Here is a 26,533-nt window from a genome sequence, read left to right on the forward strand (position 1 = left end):
GAAGGCAGCTGAGCCCCGCCCCCCCCACGTGAGGCTGGATGACTGACGATGAAGGGGAGGAAAGGGGAGCATATGATGGAGCCAAGGAGGAGCCAGCATGCCAGAGAGCAGGTGGGCAGCGACCACACGGCCTCTAGGAGTGAGCGGGAGAGACCTACGGCTGCGAGTTCCTCCACCACGGGACGGTGGGAGCCCAAGCCTGAGCAGACCCGTTTCCCTGGTGTGCAGCAGACCATGGAGGACCCCATGTCCAAGAACAGGCTTTATTCCTTCGGTTTTGGTCGACAGTGTGAACAAGACAACCATTGTGTCCTTTTGTGAAGCCCCCGGTCTCGTGGGGCTAATAAGGGAACCTCCCTGAGTTGTGAGGGTATGAGAAGACATGTGCAACACACTCAACCCACGAAGTTCCCAGCGAGTGGGAGCTGTGACCGTCCTTACAGCAGATTTGGGAGTCCAGAGTTTGATCGGTGGCTCAGCCATTTGCTGGGTGACTTTGAGCAACCATTGCAATTCTCTGAGGCTCGGTTCCTATACCTGGAAAAATGGGCACAATCACAGGGTTGTCTTAAGGGCAAAACAGGGTAATAATGTGGGCAGATGCTTAGAGAAGAGCCTGGCATGGTAGGGCCCTGGAGGTAGCAGCTGCTGTTATTAGTACCTGGGGGACAGGGCGCAGAGGCTGTTCCCAGTGCTAGGGCTCATTGCTTCTTGCCCAAGCGGACTGCCCGAGCTCTAAGGCAGCAGCCGCTGCTCAGGGCCAGAGGGCCAGTGATGGTGCTTTTTAAACAGTGAACCGTCCGACCGCATTGAATTTCCTCAGACCTGGGTCTTTGTAGAAGGTAGGGACAGGAGCCAGAATAGAGGACCAAAATGGATGCCCACTCCCTCAATGAGGAGCCCAAGGCCTTCTGGGGCCCTGTTGGCTCCCCCTGCACCTCGGGCTCAAGTAGGGGAGGGGCTGAGACTAACTCTGAAAGCCCTTCCCTTCAGTGCATACACCGGGACGTGGCAGCACGAAACGTCCTGCTGACCAGTGGGCGTGTGGCCAAGATCGGGGACTTTGGGCTGGCCAGGGACATCATGAATGACTCCAACTACATCGTCAAGGGCAATGTGAGTACTAAGGAGGGTAGGCCAGGCTGAGGAGGGGCGGTGAGCCAGGGTCCGAGGTGACTGGGGTCTGCTGTGCCAGGCCCGCCTGCCCGTGAAGTGGATGGCTCCAGAGAGCATCTTCGACTGTGTCTACACGGTTCAGAGCGACGTCTGGTCCTACGGCATCCTGCTCTGGGAAATCTTCTCACTCGGTAAGCCACCGGCCCAGGGCAGGCTTGGCCTGGGGCTGACTCATGTTCGGTTACCATGGTGTCCTATACCTCGTGGAGGATGCCAGTCAAGGATACTTGGTGCCCAGGGCACAGCAAAGGCTGCTGGGAGTGAAAACCAACAGTGCACCTCCTGCATGGGCTGGGCAGACGCTCCATGCCACGAGGCATTCCGTCCAGACTCTTCCCTCGTCTGCCTGCCCGAGCGGTTGCTGCTTCCTTGAATGGTTTTCCCTCATACTGTGCGTACCTGCTTCTGGAGCTCTAGGCACAGGGACTTGGGCTAAGCCCTTCAACGAGCTCCTCTAACCTCTTATTCCAAAGCCTGTGCAGGAATTCTCTTGTGGGGTATGATGAGGCCTGGGTGAAGGCTCCCCAGTTCCATCGAAGCCTACACCCTTTGTAACTCTTCACACCCCAGCCTCACCAAGATGTAATGTGGGTGTGGGGGCAGGTGAAGGTGAGCACTGAGCGTGGTCTCCTACATGATCTTGGCCTTTGCAGGGCTGAACCCCTACCCTGGCATCCTGGTGAACAGCAAGTTCTATAAACTGGTGAAGGATGGATACCAAATGGCCCAGCCCGCATTTGCCCCAAAGAACATGTAAGTGCAGGACCCCAGGGAGGGAACAGGGTACCCCAGGCTTTCGTTGAAGGAGACGAAGTGTGTGTGTGGTCCCAGTCTCCCTGCCCAGTGTTCCAGGGCCAGGCTTTATCTCCCCCCAGTGGGCCAAACCAAGCCCTTTTCCGAGTGAGTTCAGGGTTTCCACTGCCTTCCCAGGTAGCCTAGAGGATGTGCTCCAAGGACTCTTTAACTGGGACTGGTCCTAACTCAAATGATAGGTTTTTAAGTCAGACTCTCTTACTACGACCTCGAGGAAGGCTCCTGCCATTTCTTCCATCCTGGCACCCTGTGGTGTCGGCCAGCCAGCCACAGCAGCCTCTCCACGAGCCGCCGACTCCCCACCCTCACCACGGCCTCTGCGTGGGCCAGGGGGCCACGCATTCACCCACCGCACCTCCCCCCACCACTCTCAACACGGCCGCTCCCGGTGCCCAACCAGGCCCTCCCAGCCTGCCGGCTCACCAGCTCCACAGCCCCTGCAGCGCCCCTGCCCTGTTAAAAGACTCTTGCTACAGTCAGCCGCTCGCTCATCGCTCAGCCCACTTGGCAAACCGATCTGCAGGCAGCAAGGGCACCCCTTCTTGGTTCTAGGAGCTTGGGCAAGAGAGCATCTCTGAGCTTTTTCTCCTTTGAGCTGTCAAATGGGCGTGATGGAAATACCTTCCAAAGGCTACTGGGGAGATTAAGTAAGACAAGCATGTCAAGGACTTAGCACAGGTCTCGTGTCAGGCTCGCCCCTCACTAGGCTTCAGGCCCTCTGCTGGGCGAGACTGAGGGGCTGTGTGTGCATGTGCACAGGGGAATGGGTCACGGTCCCCAGGCCCACAGGCAGCTTCTGTTCTATCTCAGATACAGCATCATGCAGGCCTGCTGGGCCCTGGAGCCCACCCGCAGACCCACCTTCCAGCAGATTTGCTCCTTCCTCCAGGAGCAGGCCCAAGTGGACAGGAGAGAGCCGGTGAGTGGGGCCAGCCTCAGGGTGGGTGGCTGGCTCCAGCAGGCCAGGTGGGGCCTGAGCCATCAGGACCGACCACCCCCGGCCTCTTGCACCCTCAGGACTACACCAACTTGCCAGGCAGCAGTGGCGGCGGAGGCAGTGGCAGTGAGCCAGAGGAGAGCTCCAGCGAGCACCTGGCCTGCTGTGAGCAGGGGGATATCGCCCAGCCCCTACTGCAGCCCAACAACTACCAGTTCTGCTGAGGAGACGGCCAGGAAGCTCTGCTTTCCCCTTCCTCCAAGCTTCCACTCCACCGTGGATGGGGCACCGCGGGGAGACCTACAGACTTTGCCCTTGATCATTTCACTCAACAGCCGGCCCAGCTCTGAAACTCAGGGATGTGAGACCCACGGGAGTTTGGGGAGGACCCCACTTCCGCGGCCTGGGCCATCACTGCCAGTCAGGGGCTAGGGCTGAGCCCCCCGCCCACTGTTCTCAATGCTATGGCCTCATGTTCGCTATGCCAACTAGGAGAACGCCCAGCTCACTCTTAACCTTGTTCCCATGTCCAGGTACCCCTTTCCCTACCCCCCATCATCTCGTTGGAAATGGACCGGTTTTGTGCCTACCAAGTGCCCCAATGTTGAGACCAAGCTCCTTGGGCCTTGGCAGAGTAGAAGGACCCCCTCTGTAGCCGAGTGAAACGGCAAGAGCAAACAGGTGCTCAGACACTGTGCCTGGCTCAGGCACCTAAGAGCAGGGTGGCCCCTTTCTACGAATGAACCGTACCTCCTAGGCCCCACCCTCTGGCCTTCTTTCTGCAGCCCCACCCACCCTGGATCTGATCGCTACAATGAGCCAGGTGGCAGCTACAAGTTCGGGGTTCTGCCCAGTCCCCCGTCATTCTGAGTTGGAAGGCAGGGGGCCTGTGTGGCTGGCCACACCAAGCAAGCAGCATGCACTCCACCAAGCTGACCCCCTGTAACTAACAGTCGCCCTGTGGGATGTCTCGGTCATTAAACTAACAGCATTAACACAGCTGGCCTCCGACCTCCGATTCTCTGTGCCACTAGGGGACCTGCGGATTCCCTGGGGCCTCTTCCATCTTCCTTCACGTTGAGTGGCCAGCTCAGCATCTCGGGTGCTCAACCGCACTGTGCCCTACACAATGAGCATGGAATTGACTCCTGCTTCACCAAAACAGATAATTTAATAAATTTTATTCTTGGTGGGGGAAGGAGGGGAAAAAAGCCACCTACTCCACTCCTCTCAATAAATTAAATAACACACGGCCAATTCCCGTGCCCTAAGCAAACCTTAGGCACTTGAGCCAGTCCCGCTATTTCCTTATGGCCCAGTCTGCTTCCCCTTCACAGAAGGGAGTTTTTCCTACTGCTGCCAGGTTATGTCATGCCAACGGGCCACATCCCCTCTGTGGCGAGGGTCCAGGGCCCAGAAAGGATGTAAGGTGCAGCAGCAGAGGCCAGGAAAAGGAGGAAGGGGATCCTCTTCCTCAAAGCTCAGGGCAGAGAAGACAGTCCTGGAAGAACGCTGTGGCTGTTTCTCCCTCCTCAGCTTCCCCCCAATTTGGGTGCAGGAAGAGTAGGAGGGAAACGCATCCCTCCTCTGGGAAAATCAAGAGCCCGAAGGGACCCCTAGAGCTAATGAGGCCCCTAAGGCCCCAAGTCAAAGGCAACAGGCTAAGGAAGTCGTGTGGCTGCAGGGGCTGGCAAGAGTGTCCCCCCAGGGGTGGGAAGGGATACCTCAGCAGCCTTCCCACCTAGCGCCGGACTCCGCCTCAGCCTACCCCAGGACCTCCACCCTGACCCGCAGGAGGCCCCAGGGAAGCTACCAGCATTCCCTCAGCCTCCCCTCCCCTTTGCTGAACATTCTATGTCCCCCAAGTGCTCTCTCAGGGCCAGTAAGGAGTGTCCTGGTGCTTCTCCTGACCCTCAGAAGGTGGAGAACCACGGACCTGGGGCCCCACCATGCTCAGGAAATGGAAGCTCTTTGGTCAGTCCCAGCATCAGAGGCCTCCCCAAAGGTGAACACTCCCGCCGGTCCCCTGGATGGATCTGCCTCGGGCAAGGGCCTATGGCTTGAGATGGTGCAGTCCCTGTGCAAGAGCCCGGCTTAGACTGTCACTGCAGCCACCTCCTCTTCCTCACCCTCCTCCTCTGCCTCTGTCTTGATCTGAGCTACCCCAAGGCGGTAGAGGGTGTCTCGGATGACCACCTCGCCAGGCTGGCAGCTCTGCACGATGTCATGGATCTGCCGGTTGACTATCTCACGGCTGGTGAGGAAGTCCATGAGGCGGTTGTAGAGGTAATAGTGGGTGGCATTGTCAAAGGCAATGGGCCGCTGGCGGACACTGTTTGGTTTGCTGTCTGCAATGGAGGCCAGGATAGTTGCGTAGGGCGCCAACTCAGGGCACAGGGCTGAAGAGTGGTGCCCAGTACTGGGGTCACCAGGACTGGGCTGTGTGTCTACATGGACGATATGACGTGTGGCCGTCTTGGTGACTGGGTGCTGGACGGAGTGCTCAGCCTCCATCATGTCCACAGTATAATGCTGGTCCAAGAGTTCTGGGCAGGATACACTCTAGAGAAGAGATAAGAAACCACTGTGACATGAGGGAATGACTAAGGTAGAAGCTGTGGGGTGGGTGAGAGTGAAGGGGGGGGCGTGTCAGTCAGCCCCATTTAAACCCTCACATCACCACATATGCTCACATCTCCTGGGGCAAGTCCCCTCTCCTCTTCCTCTCTCCTTGTGAAGACGGGGACAGTGACAGCGGCCACCTCCCAGAGGTGGGAGAACAGATGCTGGATCGCCTGAGCTGCTACTGCTTATTACCATGCCTAGTCAATTCTGGCTGGGGCTGCAGGGGAGTGGGGAGCGGGGCTCTCGCTGAGGCTCAGTTGCCTTTTGGCAGTGCCGGGCACAAGCTCACAGAGCCACTGAGTCCAGGGAATAAGGAAAAGGTTGAGTGATGACAATGACGCCTCCTTCTTCCTGTTGCCAGTCCTAACATTCTTCCCAGCAAAGGGCACGTGTGTCTGGTAGGAATCACAGTCTGGTACAAAGCACCAAAATACAGAGACAAGGGCTCTGCCCCTTACCTGCTGTGCGACACTGGCTAAGTCCACTTCCCCTCTCTGGACCTTACTTTACCTTTTACTAAAAGGAGAGAGTTGGATACAGTGGTGTTTTCTAAGCCTCTGCGCCTCTAGATCACAACAGGTATGCCATGCAGTACATTCATGGTCAGACCTAAGATCTGACTGGTCCGGGCCTTTGGTACTCCAGTGTGCAGCAATTTCATAGGCTTGTCTGAAAGGCAGGCGACCCCTGTGACTCCAAAATACCTGTGTTTGAGACACCCTGGGCACCCTAAGTGACATGCTGAGGCCTCACACACACAGGGCTTGATCAGTAAACATTTGTGGAGGAAATGCTGGCTCACAGCATCAAGACAAAATATTAGTGGAGACAAAGGATGCTGGAGATGGTTCCCAGAAGGCCTTCCCAAACAACCAGGAGGAGAGACATGGTCAGTCTGTGGGACTGTTTCCAGTTCCTCAGAAGGGAACTCACCACAGGTGGCTCTGCGGGGCTAGAGAAACAGCCCTGGTTCCTCCCCCACATCTGGTTGGTCAGCTCTGGGTAGCAGAGGTCAGCACACAGGGCCACTGGTGTGGCCATGTCTACCACGTAGACAGGTGGCCAATGGCGGGAAGAGACAAGCAGATCCACATGGTCGCGGGCACTCTCGCCCCGCACAAGATACTTGGAGCCACAGATCACCTGAGCAGGGAGATGGAGGGCACAGCAGAGGGTTAAGAAGCCAATCACCAGACAGAGTTGAGTCTTCTTCCCATAAAGATGAATAATCAGGTTTCGTGACTAAAGCCATGGCCGTCCTGCCAGAGTCCATCACATTCTGCTTCCTATTTCTGTCCCTAAATGAAGTCGCCAGCTCATCCCTGACTTCCTGAGAGAATACGGCTGGGAGCATCTGGTCTTCAATTGAGGCTGAGAGGCCCCCAAGGGCATCTATTCCAAACCCCACCCTCCACACTGTCCTACCAAGCACCCTCCAGTCCAGGGGCTCCAACTCCCAGCCACACAGCACTGGCAGCTCACAGCTGGTTAGAGATGGAGGTTCCTGTGCCTTACCCCACACCCAAGAAATTAGCCCCTGGGGGTGGGGTCTGAGCATCTGTATTTTGAGCAGCTCCCCACCAGACCCGGATAGGCTGCCCAGATGGGAACCTCAATGTAGACTAGTAAACACCTCCAATGACAGTGCCCCCCAGGTGCCACTTCGTTGCTGGGGAGGGGGCACTCTGTGTATAGTGGGGGATCCTGCATCTGTCTCCACCTCCCTACCTTCACCCCCACCAGTCTTAGCTATCACCTCCTAGTAATACTGCTTGCCCATCACAGCCCGGAAGCTCTGTAACTCTCATGGCCCCATGCGGTCAAGTGCCTCTCACGAGATGGTCCCCAGTCACAGGAACACAGTCCTCTAAGCAGGCTCTGTTCTGCCAGAGGAAAGGCATCCAGTCTGTCCCTCAAACACAGCTTTGGCTGAAGTAGTTGATAATCAGATTCTCTTTTGACAGCCAGTTGCCATGCCCCCTCATGCACCTGAGTGAACTGAAGGCTCTGCTAGCAATTCCTCCCCCATTCAGTACCTGTTCAGGGGGTTTTCAACCCCAGTATCTTCCTGGGCCTGCTTTGTCATATAGTGCACAACCTTCCCAGAGCTATCCCAGTGCCTGCCCTGTCTGCACTCTACAGACATGAGGCATGCTCTCCTTAAACCAAAATCAGAACTACGTCCTCCCCAATTCCCACTGACTACTGTCCACTAGGCGCCTTACCACCCTCAGAGGGAAACCCAGACTGCTACTGTGGCCTACAAAGCTCTGCATGATCTGGTCTCTGCTCACCCCTCCAACCTTCCTCTTTTGGGCTCACCAGGCTTCCCCACTCAAGACTTACTGGTCACCCTTCCCTCTGCTGGAACATTCTTTCCATAACTCATCACTGGGCTCTCAGCCTTCTCTGGCTGCCCCAGACAACAGGTCCCTCTCTGTTGCCTTCTATCCCAAGACTTTGTCTAGTTCCTTCAAAGCTAGCGCCCTAGGCCATGGTGGCTCTACTTCCCCTCTAAAATGAGGTCAACTAGAGAAGAATGAATCTTCACTGCTCACCTCTGTACCCTCAACAGCTCACGCAGGGCCAGGATGTGAAAGGGTGCTTAATACTCACTGGTGATGACCCAGGCTCCCTTCCTAGTCCAAAGGGTGGCATCTGACCCATAAGGAGCTACTCCACAGGCTGCCCAGTGACCTAAGTGCCAATTCCCACAGAATGAGCTGGATCAGCCAGATTATCTGTATGGGCAACGTGACATGGACAAATTCACCCCAAGCTACTCCTTATTATCCTCTTACCTGATGGGGGCACACCTTATAGATTTTACCCCCTGTGAGATGAGGTGGGGGCTGTCTAGCTCTGGTTCCATTCTGTACAGATTCATAGAGGGCCAACAAGGAGAAGCAGAGCTGTTCCTGGAGCAGAACAAGATTAAAAACAAAGCAGTAAATGCTAAGAAACCAGGCCTGGTGTGCAGCACCAAATGCTCACTTCAACACCCAAAGAGAAAGAATAAACTGTCAAGGCCAGAGTGTGCCTTGGAGCCTCACTAGGTTAATGTCCTCTAGGTACAGACGGGGATTCTGAGGCCCTGAAAGGACCAGGTCCCAGAGATAGCCAGCCAGAGTGATCAAGGTGCCAGACTTTTGAGGCCTGGGGGGGTCTTCCTACTTTTCACAGGGCTTCAAAGATAAGCTAATATTTGATCTGAACTTGAAGGAGGCATGAAATTTTCGAAAAGACGTTAGTATCAAGAAAAGTAAATAATATAAATAACACACACACACACACACACACACACACACACACACACACACACACACACACACACACACACACACACACACCCCAACCCCCTACCCACCCCCCCCCCCCCGCCCGGATGTAACAACACTCCTTCTCTAAGGGCCTGGAGAGGTGATAACCACACACTGCAAAGTGCCTTCCTTCCTTACAACAACCTCATCGGGTCAGTATTTTGGTTATTTCCACTTTGTAAACCAGGAAAATGAGCCTAAGAAATGAAATGTAGCTTAGCAAGGTCACGCCCAGTCAGCGGGAGAGCCAGGATTCCTGACCCAGAGTCTGGACCCACTACCTTCACCAGAGGAACTGACTGGAGGGAGAGGACTCGCACACCTATCGTGACCTGGCCGTGGACGATCTCCCAGGCCCGACTGCTGGCACCTTATGTCCAACACAGGCACCTGTCACAGCTGGCTCATGTCGCCCAGAAAGCAGACCACCAGCCTACTCCCTGAGTCCCTATCTGCGCTGCTGCCCCCGCCACTCACCTTGGAGTCTTCTGTCCCAAAGGGGATGCCACACTGCCTCAGCAGGTGCCGCAGTTCCTCCTCACTGTACGAGCCAATCTCCTCAAGCTTGCAGGTGCCCTCGTGGAGCAGCCTCACCAGGGCACTGCCATGGCCTGCAAGAGATGACACTGCTGAAGGGAGGGCACTGCCGCCAGGCAACAGAGGTCACGGGGAGTCCCTCAGGTGTGAGGGTGAGAACCAGGGGATGATGGCAAGCAGTGCAAGCAGGCTCTGCCCTGAGCACTGCCCTGCGTGCTGAGGGAGGTGGACTCGAGGCAGGTCTTGTAACTTCTGCAGATATATGAAGTCTCTCAGAACTGGCTTTCTGCCCGTGAACGTCTAGGGGAGAGATCCAGCAGAGCGCTCTTGCAAAGAACCTCAAAATGAGTAAGCTTTTAATCTTTTAAGGTTTTTCAGAACCAAGATCTCAGAGGCTTACCACAAGGGCAGCAACACAAGGAGCAGTAGGTCTCATTTCAAAAACGCTCTCTTTACACTGTGCTCCTGAACCTGCCTAACCACAATGAACTATATGGGGGCCTTAAAAAAGAACCAATTTCTGGGCTTTGAAACAGCAAGAATGAGGTAGGACCTCAGCATCTAATGTTAGGAAGCACTGTCTGAGAACCAGTGGATCACAACATATTAAATACTTATCAAATCATCTCAGTGGGTCATATCCAGAATTTTAAAAATGAAATAAAACAAAATATATTCCACTTGGTAAGGAAAGGTATTGTTTTGTGAAAGTTGGCTGGCAACTCTTCAAAACTCTACACCTTGACTTTAACCTCTAGGGAATTTTGTCACACTGTGTCATTATCCTTCTAGAAAGAGCCCTCTCCATGAGCCTGCCCCTGCCCTCCTCTGCCACTGATACTGGCTGGCCATGGAAATGTTCCCAACTCTGGACTCGGCCCTTCCCTGATCCCAGTCAGTCACCAGGTGGTCTTACCAGGTACTGGCTGCACATCCAGGTTTTTGTCCTTTTCAGTGTTGACGACCACAGCTCCTCTCATGAGTGGTGGGAAGAAGGGGGCAATAACAGAGGCATCAAACTTGGTGATAGGGATGCTAGCAGGGAAGGCCACCTGCTCAATCACCTCTGTCTCCATCGTGGCCCAAAAGTCCTCCACGTTTACCTCGCTCGGGCCCAAGAACTCAGGCCAGGTGAACTGAAAGGTCAGGATAAAAAAGATCAAACTGTAGGAACCCCAGAGTATTAGCAACACAAGGGCCCACCTTCCTGATCCACTCAGGACAACAAAGCGGGGGGCGGTATCAGACGGCCACGCACCGCCAGGGTGCCCACCCCCAATTCTGACATCTTAGTGCCTGACGGCCTTTTGGCCACATTCTTCTCCCCCAGAGCACAGCTCTCCCCAATACCTGAACAGCGCTCAGTCCCTTCTGCATCTGCCTCTGGTCAAGTCCTTTCCCTGATCTGCCAGGAAAGGGGAGCTACCGCCGAATACCTGTTACATGTCGGACACTGTTTAACTACTGCAAAAGTCTGGGCGGCGAAGGCGAGACTACCACAGGGAAGGGCCGAATAAGAACGTGAACTAAAGTCTAGTCCCAAAGCCCAAGCCGTGCTCCCCACCACGTGTGACGCTAGCGCACACTGCGAGTACACAGCACGAACCTCCCGCCACGCTTCACAGCTACTGAGCCCGCCCTCTCCACAGAACAAGGGGACAAGGAATGCCAACCACATGTGCTGCTGGGCACACCAACTGATGTGGTGACAGTCATCAGGCTAGAGGGTCCTCCTCTATACAGTCCCTGAGGGGAGAGGCCACCAGACAGTCTCCTCCTGGACAACTGCCAATGTGAGTTTTGTTAAAAGTAACTTCTTGTTTCCTCTCACTGACTTCAGAATACCCTCTTCCTGCTTCTCCGCCCATGCACCACACCACTCTGCACACACAAAAGGGAAAAAATAAAGTAGGCCCTGGTCTCTAGAAAGATATACCCAGTACCATAGAAGAGAAGAGACATGCATACCGAGAGTGAAGGGAATTCTACTCCATTCTGTGAGAAAGAGCCTTGATCGGACAAGGCAGATGCCAGGTAGGACTAGGAGACATGAGCTTTTGCAGGAGGGTGGGCATCTGTTTACTTCTGGAAACCAAATGGATTCTGCAGCTAGACGTCTTTTTAAAAAAAAACAAAAAAAACTTGGGCTCAGAGTCCCAGGAGTTGCTAGCAAGCATGGCAGTGCTTATGAGCTCAGATTCTGGAGTCAGACAGACCAAGGTCAAGCCCCAGCTCTACCCCTCCTGGCCTGGGTAAGCGTGAACAAAACCCCTGGGCTTCAGTCCTTTCATCTACAAAAAATCTCACAGGGCTGGGGTGAGAAGTCAGTCAAGCACTGAGCCCATCCTAAGAACTTGGCATATGTAGTAATATGCTCAATGAATTCTAGCTGGGTCACTAGTAACACTGCCAGTAGGGGAGCCTGGGTCATTCAGTTGGTTAAGCATCTGCCTTCAACTCAGGTCATGATCCCGGAGTCCTGGGATCCAGCCCCGCGTCGGGCTCTCTGCTCAGTGAGGCGTTTGCTTCTCCCTCTCCCTTTGCCTCCCTCTGCCTGCCACTCTGCCTGCTTGTGCTATCAAATAAATAAAATCTTTAAAAAAAAAAAAAAACTGCCATTAGATTACCATTAGACAAGCAGATCTGAATGAGGGTAGAAATAGCCTCTTGGTGAGATAACATACAAAAGCAAAATTTTTTATTGGTCATTTTATCTACAAAGAACACTCAGAAGACTCCAGAAAGCATTATGCTTACTTTCATAGATCTTGTTATGCACCACCATAGTTCAAATGGGATATGTGATCAAAATGTATATATATATTTTTTAATTGGGAAGAAAAGGAGGAATACGCATTAAATCCCTAACAGGCTCAGCTGGCCATGCCAAAATGCACCCAAGCTTTTCTCAGGAGGGCCTGCACCACCCCCAGTGGTGAACAGGTGACCTGCAGGTCCAGTGCCTAAAGAGACACTTGATGTTACAGTCCTCTCTCCGTCACTGTGCTGGAGTTCAGGGGTGACAAGCTCACCGCCCCCACCCCCACCCCCCTGCTACTACTAGCACTCACGGGGCACTCCATGCCTATGCATGCAGACCAGACCTCTCAGCATGATCATGGGAGAGAGTTCAGCAATCTTATGTGATTTTTTAAAAACACTGTGTACCAGGTCAAGAAAGATTCCTATTATTCTCAGTTTACTAAGAGTTTTATCATAAAAGGTGTTGAATGATAATGAAAGCCCTTTTTACATCTATTGAAATAATCATATGGGTTTTTTTCCTTTAAACTGTACAGGAGCAAATTACATTAGTATATTTTCTACTGAAACAATCCTGCTTTCCTGGGATAAGCTTGTCATGGTGGGTTACTTCCTTCACTGTTATATATGAACTGGCCATTATTTTATTCAGCACAGTGGCATCTATATTCATGAGTACAATCAGCTCCAATTTGTTCTCTTGTATTAAATGTCTGGCTTTATTTTCAAAGTTATCTGGCCATATACAATGAGGTAGGGAAATATATCTGCTTTTGCCATTCTTTTATGATCAGAACCATATATTTCTTGGCTGTTAGAATTAATGTATGAAGCCCTCTGAATTTGGTATTATCTTTATGTGACATTTTTTTAGTTAAGAACCAAGTCACAGATCGGTCACTCTTCCTCAAAACCCACCCACGGCTCTCCATCTCACTCGGCATTCAGTCCTCCCAGTGGCCGCACCCCGCAGCCATTTGCACCTCTCACGTCCTACCACTCTTGCCACTGCTCATGTGCGCCAGCCGCACTGGCCTCCTTACTGTTCCTTAACCAAGCTCAGTAAGCCCACCTGACACCGTTTTGCTGCTCTCGCTGCCTAGAATACTCCTCCCCTGAAAGCTACGTGCACTTCAGATCTCTCCTCAAATGCCTCCATGTTGGAGAGGCCTCCCCCTGACTACTCTCTAGAAAACAGGAATCCCCTTCTCCACCACTGTTCTCTCCTTTCCTGCTTTACTATTACCATGCTTTTAATTACTACATACTGCCTATATGATAGACATTAATACAACATATGCAATTATTAATAATGTCTGTTTCTGGGGCGCCTGGGTGGCTCATTCGTTAAGCGTCTGCCTTCACCTTGGGTCATGATCCCAGGGTCCTGGGATCGAGCCCCACATCGAGCCCCACATCGGGCTCCCTGCTCCACGGGAAGCCTGCTTCTCCCTCTCCCACTCCCCCTGCTTGTGCTCCCTCTCTTGCTGTGTCTCTCTCTGTCAAATAAATTAAATAAATAAATAAAATCTTTTAAAAAATAATAACGTTTGCTTCCTGTCTTCCCAAACCAGAATTCAAGCCCCATGAACATAGAAACTTTATAGGTTTTTTTTTACCGCCCTGTCCCAAGTGTCTAAAAAGTGCACCTGCTTCATGTTTAATAAATTCATTGAAATATAACAAATGTCTCTATTTCCATCCAGCCTTCCTTAGATGAAAAAGCCACTCGCCTCCCCCAGGCAGGACCGGAGCCATCTGTTCCTGGGACAGCACAGAGGAAGGTGGCTCCCAGAAGTGCGAGGGCGGTTCTAAAGGTGGCCAGGAGGCACTTACTTCCACACTCTTGAGTGCCAACACGTTTTCTTCATTCCTCTGGGCCATTTCCACTTTAGGAGCCACACCACAGATGCCACAGATCATGTCATTGTAGTCTCGGACAGTGAGGCACTCGAAAGCCCAATAGCCATTGCACAGCAGCTCCTGCAGCTGGCTCAGCTCCTCAGAGGTCAGAGTCTTCTCTGCAAGGAGAGCAAGAGCTCTGAGAAGGTCACAAAAAAGACCCCGCGGCCATTGGGGATGAGCCAGTGGCCGACAAGAAAAGCGACTCTGCAAGACTGCTGCCCTAAGGACACCCAAGAGCACTTACCACCCCGAGGGTCAAGCACCCTGGCCTTTGAGGGCTTGGGTGGCAACCCCAAAGGGCAATTCCAGAGTTATTAAAACTGCCTTGCGCCAGTACCTACTAGGCACCAGACCATGTGCTGACATCTTCGAATACATTATTTCATTTAACTCTCACGTCTTTATGAAACCGAAGCTAGTCTCATCCCCATTTTACAACTGGAGAAACTGAGACACAGAGGATAACTGACTCAAAAAGCACGCTGCCACTAACTGGCAGAGCCAAGACTCCAAAACACAGGCCTCTCCAACCCTAGAACCTTTGCCCTATTCCATCTGACTTCACAGCAGGCAAGGTGCAAGGGAACTGAAGTCTACAGAGACAGGAAGGGGAAAGCATCAAAAGAAAGAAGGAAAGCAAGGAGAAAAAGAATTTCTAATATTAAGGAGGCTGATCCCCATCTTCAAGTCTCAATATGAGCCTTGGGACTGGTAGCAGACCTCCAGAAGCTGTGTATTCAGAATGAATCCAATTAACATGCAGCGAGGCCAACTCTACCTATCATCAAAGGATCAACTTCTAAAGAGTCAGCTTAACCTTTTGATGAAGGTTCCCTGGATGGATGGAAAGATTCACGTTTTTGGCATTTGTAAAATTAAAAAAGAGGAGTGCATCAGGGAAGTCAAGAATGTCTCTTTTTCAAACTATCAGATTCTTCTCTAAGTTGATATTTTCAACCAAAGCCCATCGCTGAAAATTCCCAGGGGACTCAGGACGAGTATGGGAAAGGGAAGAAGCCAACCTGTACCTGTCTGCTCCTGCACTGACTTCAGAACAGCACTGATGGACACTCTGGGGTCCTCTCCCAGCTTGATCTGGTTCCGGATTGCAAAAAGCAAGTCCAGGCTCACTAGTAGCTTGTTCCCAACATTAAAGAGACCTGCAAAGTTAAAAAGAGGCAACAGAGAAACTCACTGTAAAACATCCACAATGGAAAAAATTAGAAACAAACTAAGTATCCAGCAACAGGGGAATAGTTAATTATGGTACATTCCTAAAATAGAAAATTATACCTCATTAAAAAGAATAACATAGACCTAAATGCTCTGGCGTGGAGCTGTCCATAATACACTGTTAAATGAAAAAAGTAAGCAATGAAATCTGTATAGGAATTTTTAATTAAAACAAACAAACAAAAAATCCAAAACCCTCCATACCGCCCAGCTCAGCCCTCATGGACCACCAGGGCCCACTCTTCCTCTACTTCTCAACAACTGCACCATGGGTAAAGGCCAGGAGCACCCTCTAGTCCAGGGATGTGTAGGAGATGTAACAAAAGCAACAAAATCACCCACCCCTAACTAAATCCCGAGATAAAAGACTTGGAGGGATTTAAATGCAGTCAATTTAAGACCAAAAAAAGAGGGCAATTTTATATTTGCACAAAGTATAATGCACAAATTTGCACAAAATCAAGTTCTATAATATGTGCTCCCATGAAAGAAGAGTATAGAGGAGTGGGGAAGTCCTTTCTGAGCATGATACCAAATACTTGAAACCAATAAAGGAGATGATTAAATATGATTACATAAAAATTAAAATAAAAACAAAAAGCAAACAACCCCCCCCCCAAAAAAAACAGAAAAATACCTTTGTGTCCAGAAAAAAAAAAAAATCACAAAGTAAAAGGCAATGGATAAACTAGGGAAGAACTCAGTCAATATTCCAATGAAGAATGGAAATGTTCACAAAATTCAAAGATATTAAAAAAAAAACAAAAAACATACATCCTCCTAGTAATCAAATAAATGCAAATTAAGAAATGATACACTAGTTTTTACCTACCAAATTGGCAAACTTTAAAAAAATTATAATATTGATCTACAAAAAGTTCCTTAAGCTGGTAAGTGAGTTTAGCATGGTCACTGGATAAAAATGGGTTTTGTCTACCCAGTCATGTTTCTACACTAACACTGAACAGTTAGAAACTGAACCACATTATTTACCATGGAACAAAACGACATAACTTAGGTATAAATCTAACAAAATATGTGCAGGATCTATATGCTTAAAACTACAAACCACTGATGAAAGAAATAAAGAAAACCCTAATAAAATGGAAAGATGGACAGGTTTAGGGATTAGAAGACTCAGTATTTCTAAGCATGTCAAGCTTTGACCAATTGATCTATATAGATTCAACGTAATCCCAATTAAAATTCTAACAGGATTCTGCAGATACTGAGAAGCTGACTTTAAAATTTATATGGAAATAGAAAGGAACTAAAATAGCCAAAACAATTCAGGAAGAACAAGGCTGGAGGACTCACACTAACTGATTTAAGGACCTACTATCCAGGCTGTAGTAATCAAGACCAGTGTGGTATTGGCAAAAGAACAGACAACATAAACCAATGGGACAGCATAGACCACAGAAATATACCCACACATACATGATCGGCTGTTTTTCAACAAAGGAGCCAAAGCAACTCAATGGAGAAAAGACTACCTTTCAACAAATGGTGGTACAAATGATGCCCATATGCAAAAGAAGAAAAGAAAGAACTCAATCTGGGCCTCCCACTTTATATAATAATGAATTCAAAATGAATCACAGACCTAAATGTAAGCCATAAAATCATAAAACTAGAAAAAAATAGAAAAAATATTTATGATCTTCACCTAGAGAGACACACCTTAGACCATCAAAAGCATAATCCCTAGAAGTAACAACTGATGAAGTGGTCTTTGTCCTAAGAACTTCTGCTCTGTGGAGGATTCCATTTAGAGAACGAAAAGTCAAGCCAGAGACCATAAGAAAACATCTGTAAATCAGTTATCTGAAAAGGACTTATGGGTCCAGAATATATAAAGAATTCTCAAAAAAAAAAAAACCTCTCAAAATTCAACAGTAAGAAAACAATCCAATTCAACAGGCCAAAGATGGAATAGATATTTCACCAAAGATGACACATGGGTGGCAAATAAACCCATGAAATGATGCTCAATATCATCAGTCATCAAGGAAATACAAATCAGAACCACAATGAGGTACCACTTCATAAAATCATCAGAATGGCTAAGAAAAAAATAAACAGTACCAAGTGCTCACAAATGGAGCAAAACAGAACTCTCACTCACTGTTGGGAGGTACTGCAAAATGGTACAAACATTTATGTAACAGTCTGGCAGTTCCTTTAGAAAAAAAAAATAAACCACACTTAGCATATAGCCCAGCAATTTGACTCCTCAGTATTCACTCAAGAGAAATGAAAATTTGTGTTCACACAAAAGCCTGTATGTTTATAGTAGCTCTATTCATAAGTGTCAAAACCTGGTAACAACACGTATGTCCTTCAACAAATGAAGATAAGCAAATTGTGGTACTCCACACAATGGAAAACTACTCAACATGAAGAAGGAATTATTGATACATACAACAATATGAATGACTTGACTTTTTTTTTTTTTTGAGAGAGAGAGAAAGTGCACTTGAGTGGGGGGAGGTGCAGAGAGAGGGGCAGAATGCCAAGCAGACTACATGCTGAACCCAGAGCCTGACACGGGGCTTGATCCCAGGACCCTGAGATCATGACCTGAGCCAAAACCAAGAGTCAGACGCTCAATGGACTGAGCCACCCAGGTGCCCCCAATATGAATGACTTTCAAAAGGCATGATGTTTAATGAAAGAAGCCAGACTCACTTAAAATGCTACAAACAGGGGCACCTGGGTGGCTCAGTTAAGTGTCTGCCTTCGGCTCAGGTCATGATCCCAGGGTCCTGGGATCAAGCCCCGCATCGGGCTCCCTGCTCAACGGGAAGCCTGCTTCTCCCTCTCCCACTCCCCCTACTTGTGTTCCCTCTTGCTGTCTCTGTCAAATAAATAAAATCTTAAAAAAAAAAATGCTACAAACACTGTATATCAACTATACTTAAATTCAAAAACTCATTTTTAAAAATAATTTTGTAAAAATGCTACATACTGTGACATGAGTGACATTCCGGAAAGACAGAGCTATAGGAATGAAGAACATTATCAAATGGTTGCTAGAGGCTAAGGGTGTGGGGTGGGTTTGATAACAAGGGCACAGTACAGGAGAAAGGCTTTGGGCAATGGAACTGTTCTATTGATTGCGGTGGCAGTTAAACATCTCGGTGCATTTGTCAGAACTCATGTAACCGTCAAACAACAAAATAAATTTTGCTGTATGTAAATTTAAAAGTAAAGATAAAATTAAAAAAAATATATATGTAATCCTAGGTACTACTGGCCTAGACAGACTGCAGGTAAATGGCGTTCTCATTAACTACTGGCAAGACCAAAAAATAGGACAAATTCTATTGGGCGATACAAAACATTAAGAGCATGAATTCAAAACAAGGCACCATAAGGTTCTGAAGACAAAGAGAGTAACAGATACTCTTTAATCTTCAGCACTCAGTTCTACATGTGAAATTCAAGATCCAAATTCTGACATTGTTGGCACATGGTGAATGCTCTGTAGTGTTTGGAGTTGATGAATTTTAGGGGGGATAGGTAAACACGCAGCAATTCTGTGTGGAGCATGTGCCCCAGAGGAAATAATTAAGGCCTGCACACCATTAGTTAATTATAAGGAGGATTCTAAAATGGAGTCCCATGCCCCCCTTAAAAATGGTCATGTATTTCTCCACTTGCTGGCACAGAAAGATGCCCATGATACACTGCTAAACTTAAAAATAATATTCCAAAATAATACCCAGCACAATCCCACTTCTGTCGAAAGAAAAACTATAAACCCATAAATTTCCCAGGGCCTTATATTCTGTATGGATGAAAACACATCTGAAAGATTAAAGAGCAGAATGCTAAGTGTTTATCTCACGGCAGCACGATTACTACTGGCTTCAGTTTCTTCTTTATACGTGTCAGCGTGTTCCATTTCTTCCACAATGAGGATTTGTTATTTAGGAATGAACTTTGTTTAAAGATCCCCAGATATGAGAGTCCTAACACTTGATAGACGAACATCATCTTCTGGGGCTAAGACATCCAGAAGGAAAAACTGCCTCTTTCTCAGAAGCCCCATCTGAAAGAAGGCCCAGTGCTCAAAGGAGCAAGGTCTAACCCCCAGAGGCTGCACCCAAGCCTGCTTTGGGGCCCTCAGAGGGAAGAAAGACTGACACCCACCTGTATAAATGTCCATGAAACTGTGCAGGGCCAGACAATGAGGGTTCAGACACATCTTCACTTGGGCAGTCACCACCTGCAGCCGGCTGGCTGTCAGCAGCCAGCACTCCTGGGGCCCAGCCAGGGAGCTAGTACCAAAACATCACCAACAAAAAAACAGAAGGGAAATCAACTTAATGCAGTCCCAGGGCTCAGTGATCAATGGCAAAATTCTCAAGACTAATGCAATAGGCAAATGAAGGTGCTGGGGCTTATTATGTTCCAGGGTTTTCTAGGTGGGTGTTCCCACTCTGTTGGAATAAGGTCTGTGGAATCACCCCTAAAGTTAACGAAACTCTTAATTTATTACCCAATTTAACCAATCCCCCTGAACTCCCAAATCCAAGCATTATGCTGGGCAGTCCAAATGTAAATAAAATCCTAACTTGGTAACAATAACTTTCAGGCATTTTTCATTAAAAATAATAGATGATTACTAATTATTACTATTTTACTTTAGCAGTTCAAGTGCAAAGGAAACCTAAGAGAAACAGAGACTAACACCTTCAAAGGCTTTAACTTTATAGCTATCTCAAAGGGGCAATATGGGCTGAGGAAGACAGGGCAGCTGGGGACGGGGTAAATCTGAAAGGGGTGCTTACTTTTGTCCCCCTTTGAATAATGGGCTGCTACAGAGTAGGCACTGCGTGGACGGAGACTCATAATAATTCGACCAAGAGGTCTGCTCGATGGTGACTGTCTCTTCACTCACGTTGGACAGAATGAGTCGAGAGCTGTTGAGTTCGTGAATCAGGGCGAAGACCTCGGCCAGCTCTGACTCGTTCTCAGGAATCTGCAGGACTTTGCGCAGCAGCTGCAGCGTGGACTGGCGCTGGATCTCCCTCTGGGCCAGGCTCAGCGGCTCTGTGGCACTCAGCACATCTGGGAGAGGTGAGTTGACCTCCTGGGAAGAGAGCGGACCGAACGATCAGCCAGCACCCAGGGTACCACCAGCCTCAGGCTAAAACACGGAGAGGCTACAAGTGACAGAGGGATGGGCCCAGCCATGGTAAGGGCGGGGGGAGGGGACCCTAGTCTTTGAACCAGCTCAGTTAGTAACTCGTTGTGTGACTCAACGCAGGTGCTTTCCTTCTCTGGTGCTAGGTTCTCTCTCAGAAATGAGAGGATGACACACACTGCTTGGTAATAGTTTCAAGAGTCAGTTTCCATTCACCAGGGATGGGATTTGGAGAATAACACACCCAGGTCTCAATTCTGGACATGCCACGTAACAGCTATACATGTGTGAACCAAAGCAATTTAGTTATCTTTCTGAGCCTCAGTTTCCTCACCTATGAAACGAAGGATGAAATACTAGTGATCTCCTAGAGTTGTTGTACAGAGTCAATAAAATATTGCAAGTAAAGCACTTAGCACAGTACTGGGGATGCAATGAAAACTCTATGAATGGTAGTTTTGATACATAAACAACGATCTGTATGTACTACTTCAAGTATTTCTCTTTAACACTTTTATCTTCTGGGTACAAGGGAACTATATTAGACACCAATCAGAGGCTTTCACGAACAAGGTTCTGAAACGCTCATTAAAAACAGGTCCTTTACAATCCCTTGTACAAATGCAGCAGGAATCCCTCCCTCCCTCATGCTCCCAGAGTCCATTCTTTTACTGCAGAATTCACTGACTCACAGTTGGTGAGACTATTCCCCCATCTCTGGTGAGAATAAGGTCCCTGCTTATTTATAGATTCCCAATACCAGCATAACGGCACACAAGAATGCTAATTCATATTTGCTGGACATATTACACGTTGCTTTGCGAAGTTAACTGCTAAATAACAAGAAGGAACTTTCTAGTAACTCTGCACACCTGCAACAACTCTTGGTCTCATTATCTGTAAGTTTGGCTACCTATCTCTCTCCCCCACTAGACTGTGAGCTCCTCAAGGGAAGGGACCATGTCCTATTTATCTCTGTATCTCCAAAGACCTGACCTATGGTAGGCATTCAATGTGTGCTTGCTGAAAGAAAGAATGAACGGCTGCAGAGAGCTGAATGACACTAGGAGTTGCCCTCGTAGATAGTGTGTTCCCAGTCATGACTATGTTGAACCATGGACTGGAAGAAGAGTTGACAGGAATACTATATCCTTTTGCTCTGAACCAGATGAAAGATGGAAAAGAACGAAGACCATTCCTGCCCAAAGATGTTATAGTCTTAATTACAGCCGAGGACAAGCTGCACAGGAAACATATGGCCACCAGGGGGCCCCAAAGAGCACCACACACAAAGGTCCCCAACAAAGGCCCCCAGGGTCTCTGACCAGTGTTCCAGTTCATGAAAAACAGTAATTACATTTTATTTCTCTAAAATTTAGGAAGTTAAAGGTGACAGAATGTCAGAAGATAAGTGTCCCGCGGGTAGGCAGCTATAAGCCAAAGACAGAAGAATATAAATATAAATACAAATATAAATTTCAAAGACTAGGATTTGAAATCAATAGGCTAGAAGTCCCTAGACCATTCCTGTCTGACCTGGAAAATTAGGTCACTTCATTATCCTAAATCTAGGGACCAACATCCATTTCCATACTGCAAACCACACCAACAGCTACAATCAAATAGGAGAAAGGCATGTTCAGAGCCTCTATCTATACGGAACTCAATTCCATTCTATAATCACTGATCAACACATTGATTATGCACACTCCCGGGTCAAATGATATGGCGAAATAGATACACCTGCCCTAAAAGAGACTCCCGGTGGTGTCACTGGGAGTCAAGACAGAATGTCGTCAAATCATGGGCCTCAACGTGACCCTACGGCCTAAAAAACAAATTGCCTGGTTTAGCATTAAAGATCTTCCACAGTACGGCCCCAATGTGCCTCTGTGCCTTATTTTCTGTACTCCTCCCTACATATCCTTCTCTTTTAGGCGACTGGAACACCCTCTCCAGCTCCTTGCTTTTGCCATTGCTTATCCTTGAGTATGGAATGCCTTCCCCTTCCATCCAAATCCTGCCCACCTTGCAAAGTCCAGCTTAGATCTGGAGTGGCCAGGCTCCACCTTGGATCCTGACCTATTCTGGATGCCCTCCTCTTTTCCCCCAAGGCAGATCAGGGAGATCTGTCTTCTTACCCTCAACCTAGTCATTCCATCTGCTGCCTCAGGTGCTGTATCTTTCTGCTCGCTTAAAGAAATTCACAGGACCTCTAAAGATACCCACTTTTCCCGGTTCTGATAAATAAAAAACAAGTCCTAAGGAGCCAAGTGGAATGTGTTTTACCATCCAAATAGCTTGGTCCAACTTCAGAGAGATTTGCCAAGACTGCTAGAAGTAAAGCTTTGTGTTGAGCCAAAAGCTCTGCAAGGAAACTGAGAAGCAGTGATCTAATCTACAAAGTCTTAGGGTTGGCATTCTCTACATACCAAGACACTATTTACAGGTCCTCCACTGGGTCTCAGATCTAAAAGAATGTAACCCTTCCATCCCTCTCTTCTTCAGAATTCTCTTTAAAGCCTGTGTTCCCATTCACCTTGGGGAATGAACTCTTGGTCCACTGGGCTAGAAGGTTTTCAGACATTCAGGTACCTAGCCAACCTTCTCAACTTAACAATGAAGACAAGGAAGCCCAGAGAGAAGGAGGCTAGGTTAAGAACTTAACAACTGGTTACAGTTCTGGGTTCTAACTACTATCATGTACTAAGAAATCATTTTCTATTTCTACTAAAACAGGTGCACCAACAGAGCTCACACAAGGTGACGGGATGTGTTTAGGGAAGGAACTCACGAGAGCCTTGGTGGTTTTCTCAGTTCGGTCTTTGGCAAGGTTAAAACCACAACTGGGACAAATCCGCGGTTTATGCCTGTTGGTGTAGACGTAGTTACAAGAGGGATTCTTGCACTTTCCCCTGCCTCTTGAAGTAGCCAGGCCCAAATCCTAAAAAAGTAAGACCAATATTTAATTCCATGAAAGTTACACCTGGGCAGAGTAAAAAACCAGGATGACCAGCTATCAGTCACTCAAAGATGAGAGTGACAATTGCAAAAGTACATGTAGACTAACTTCCAAAAAGCCTTGAAACAAGATCCTTTTTCTGCAGTTATCCCCTTTCAACTTACTACAGCCTGTGTAATTTTGGCAAGTCCCTCCTCCCCATCTGTGAAACGAGTGGACTCTTAAGGGTCAGAAATTCAAATGCCTTCAGGGTCCAGGCCACCAGCAGAGTGAAGCAGGCCTTTTCTAACAGAGTGCTGGATACTGTGGCGAACTAAGAGAGTCCATGCCCTGCCTGAAGACAACCATGACCTCTGCACTACCTAGGCTCCTACGACATCTAGGCTCTTACGACAAGCTGTTATCTAATCAGCCAAAGAGAAAGGTCCTGAAAGTTCCCCCAGATGGTAACCCTAGTGCCTCCTGTAGCCAAAGGGATGGGGAAGTAAAGGTACAGATGGCATATAACTAGGTCTCTGGGGAAAGAAAACTAAGCAGGTATCCAGGATAAAGGAGATATTCTCCTTAAGGATCAGGCCAGACTATGCATTAATCCACCATACTGTGCTGTCTTGTTACTACGGACTCCCCAGCAAAGTGCCTGGCCAGGGCAGGTGCTCAGGAAATATTTTTTGAATGAATGAATGGTTCTGCACCTGTCTGCCTTTATCTGGTAAGAATTTTCAAAAATCCAGCTGCTCTCTCAAAATCTGTGTATCCTACTCAGCTCAGCCAGAGAACCTGCCAAAAGGTACCTGGCTAACTGGTACCTTAAGGATCAACAAAATTAGAGAATATTAAGAGCAAGAAAAGCCCCAACATGGTATCGAGAATGACGCAGCACTTTATAGATGGTAAAAACTAAGGCCCAGAGAAGCAAAGAGCCTTGCCCAAGGTCATGTGGCATGCTGGCAGCAGAGCCAGAACCACTTCTGGACGAAGTCCTTCAAGTGTTTATTCTACTGCTCCACGTGGCTTACCCTGCTAAAGGATGACCCCAGAGTCACACATTTGTTTACTGGGGTGATATATGTAGTGTTAAAAATAAAAGGTGGGTGGGGAGGGAAAACCTTGGTAGGAAATGCCAAGTGAAACAAAGTTGCTTTACCAAAGCACTTCTCAAATGCTTTGAGATACCAGTACTGAATGTGACTATGCTAAGGAGGATAAACACAACTTTCTCAAGCTTATCTGTGGAAAACACTTCTGAGGCGAAAAGGTCCAAAGACTGCTGAATGCTAAAGCTGGACTAGATTCTCATCTCCAATTACTCTCCAAGAAATATCCAGGTCTCAGCTGGCCTACACTCTGTAGATCTCGTCTGGGAAAAACCCAGCTGATTCACCCAGCAGCTATCATTTGTATCAGTGATGGCCTCTTCAGAACCAATGATCTATCCCTGACCCTACTATCACTCCGAACTACCACTCCCCACCTCCCTCAGACTTCTACTCACCCTCCACCAGAAAACCAAAACCACCTCCATGTCAACTCATCACCTGGCTACACTTACCAGCGTTACAGTGCAGCTGTACTTGTATGGAGGAAACATATCAGGCTTGACCTCTACAACTTTCACCTGAGATGTCCTACTGGCCGGACCGTTTGAGAGCTGTGGATCAGAACAAGTGATTTAGTTTATCTAAGAGTTTATGGACAGTTTATCTAATTGAGGTTTATCTGAAACCTCAAATTGCTGAGGTCCTGTGTCCCGAAACAGCTTGAGGAGATAGTTTCCCAAGGGAATGTGTAGAGCTATGCTCCATGTGAGCCTTCTAGGATGCTAGCCAGCATCACCAGCCTACCAAAGGTTGAGTATCACTTCCAAGTACAGGGTTGCCACAGTCTTCTGTGCAGCTTCTAACACTGCATGTTAGAAACACTGTGAATCAGATGGACAACTGATACCAAGTGAGAAAAGCTCATGATGGTTATACATGCAAATATGTGGTTGAATAATGTTGGCACAGAAGGAAGTCTGAGAGACTGTTCACTAAAGTGTCACAGGGTGAGAGGAAGATCATGACTGTTTTCCCTTTTACCACCATCTATGAAATTTTCCAATGTTTGGGGCACCTGGGTGGCTCAGTCGGTTAAGCAGCTGCCTTCAGCCTGATTTTCCTATTTCAATTTGGTCTAACAGGGTTTCTGAACTACAGGTCGTGACCCACTGAGGGGTCGTGAAATTAATGAGTTGAAACGAGCATTTTGCAAAATGGAAAATAGCGAAGTGACTACATATAATAAAGGCATAGATAGCTTCCTTACAGTTTTTACGTATACAGGTATGGATAAGTTTACTGGGCTGTGATGTGAAAATGTGTTATTGAGGGTCATGACCCAAAAAAAGAGGTCTAGTAAAAAAAAATGCTGATTTAGGGAATTTTGATCCTAACTATTCTAGTCACATATGGAAAAAGAACTAAAACAAAAAACCTAAGAGCAAGTGTGCTTGAATACACTGAATTTCTGGCACCTGGGAAGCCTCTAATAACTCTATCATTAAGTTGAATGGATTATATACTGGCTACAAACCAGAATGTGGAGTAAGAGCCATGTTTTTTGGTTTTAAAAAAATCCTATTAAAAAACACACACAAATATAGGAAAGGACTTAAAGGCTGAATGGGCGCTGGGTGACAGGGATTTATTTTCTTTCTGCCTTACCTGAATTTTCTGTAACAGCCATGCATTCATTTTTTCCAAAAGAGGCTAAAGAAAGAAGACAGCTCAATGCAATTACCTAATCCTGGACTGACTGCTGTACTGGAGTGGAGAAACGCTGTCAAGGACCTAACTGGCTAAAACCGATGAGATGGGAATGCAAATGACAGACTGAAGTATCGTATCAGCGTGTCAGTAACGGAATGCCCTTCTTAGGAAATACACAGTGAAGCAGTAAGAAGCTCAAGGACAGGTCACCCCCTGAACGACCTGTATTTTAGAAGAACACAGGAGGATAAACGGCAAAGCAAGACGGGCGGTAACCGCAAGTGACGACGAGTTAGACGTGCGTGCTTGCTCTCTGCACCGACTTTACTCTTGCGATGCGATGTGTTCCCTAAGTTT

The 26,533-nt window shown here is 48.2% G+C and overlaps 2 protein-coding genes across 4 annotated transcripts in view; one reads left to right on the top strand and one right to left on the bottom strand.

Annotated features, from left to right (window-relative positions):
- Nucleotides 1-3,925, top strand: part of CSF1R (colony stimulating factor 1 receptor) — a 30,622-nt gene extending 26,697 nt beyond the window's left edge. The window contains exons 17-21 of the mRNA XM_028106600.2: nt 994-1,116; nt 1,196-1,307; nt 1,830-1,929; nt 2,800-2,908; nt 3,007-3,925. Coding sequence (XP_027962401.1) covers nt 994-1,116; nt 1,196-1,307; nt 1,830-1,929; nt 2,800-2,908; nt 3,007-3,150 — 588 coding nt within the window. The 3' untranslated portion in view covers nt 3,151-3,925. The remainder of the gene's footprint in view (nt 1-993; nt 1,117-1,195; nt 1,308-1,829; nt 1,930-2,799; nt 2,909-3,006) is intronic.
- Nucleotides 3,926-4,078: 153 nt separating this feature from the next.
- The window catches only part of HMGXB3 (HMG-box containing 3), a 45,049-nt gene continuing 22,594 nt past the window's right edge, over nt 4,079-26,533 (bottom strand). For 2 of the 3 annotated variants that reach the window (XM_028106599.2, XM_028106598.2), the window contains 11 exons: nt 24,979-25,077; nt 23,259-23,408; nt 20,109-20,410; nt 19,468-19,595; nt 15,099-15,236; nt 14,008-14,192; nt 10,325-10,544; nt 9,349-9,482; nt 8,353-8,469; nt 6,485-6,694; nt 4,079-5,488 (listed from right to left, as the gene is read on the bottom strand). In XM_028106599.2, the coding sequence (XP_027962400.1) occupies nt 5,021-5,488; nt 6,485-6,694; nt 8,353-8,469; nt 9,349-9,482; nt 10,325-10,544; nt 14,008-14,192; nt 15,099-15,236; nt 19,468-19,595; nt 20,109-20,410; nt 23,259-23,408; nt 24,979-25,077 (2,151 nt within the window). In that variant the 3' untranslated portion in view covers nt 4,079-5,020. The remainder of the gene's footprint in view (nt 5,489-6,484; nt 6,695-8,352; nt 8,470-9,348; nt 9,483-10,324; nt 10,545-14,007; nt 14,193-15,098; nt 15,237-19,467; nt 19,596-20,108; nt 20,411-23,258; nt 23,409-24,978; nt 25,078-26,533) is intronic. The other variant, XM_028106597.2, reaches the window with a different exon arrangement.

This window comes from Eumetopias jubatus, unplaced genomic scaffold (genome assembly GCF_037043125.1).
Source record: "Eumetopias jubatus isolate StellerSeaLion01/CBP00866 unplaced genomic scaffold, mEumJub1_p1.0 scaffold_5, whole genome shotgun sequence".
Lineage (NCBI taxonomy): Eukaryota > Metazoa > Chordata > Mammalia > Carnivora > Otariidae > Eumetopias > Eumetopias jubatus.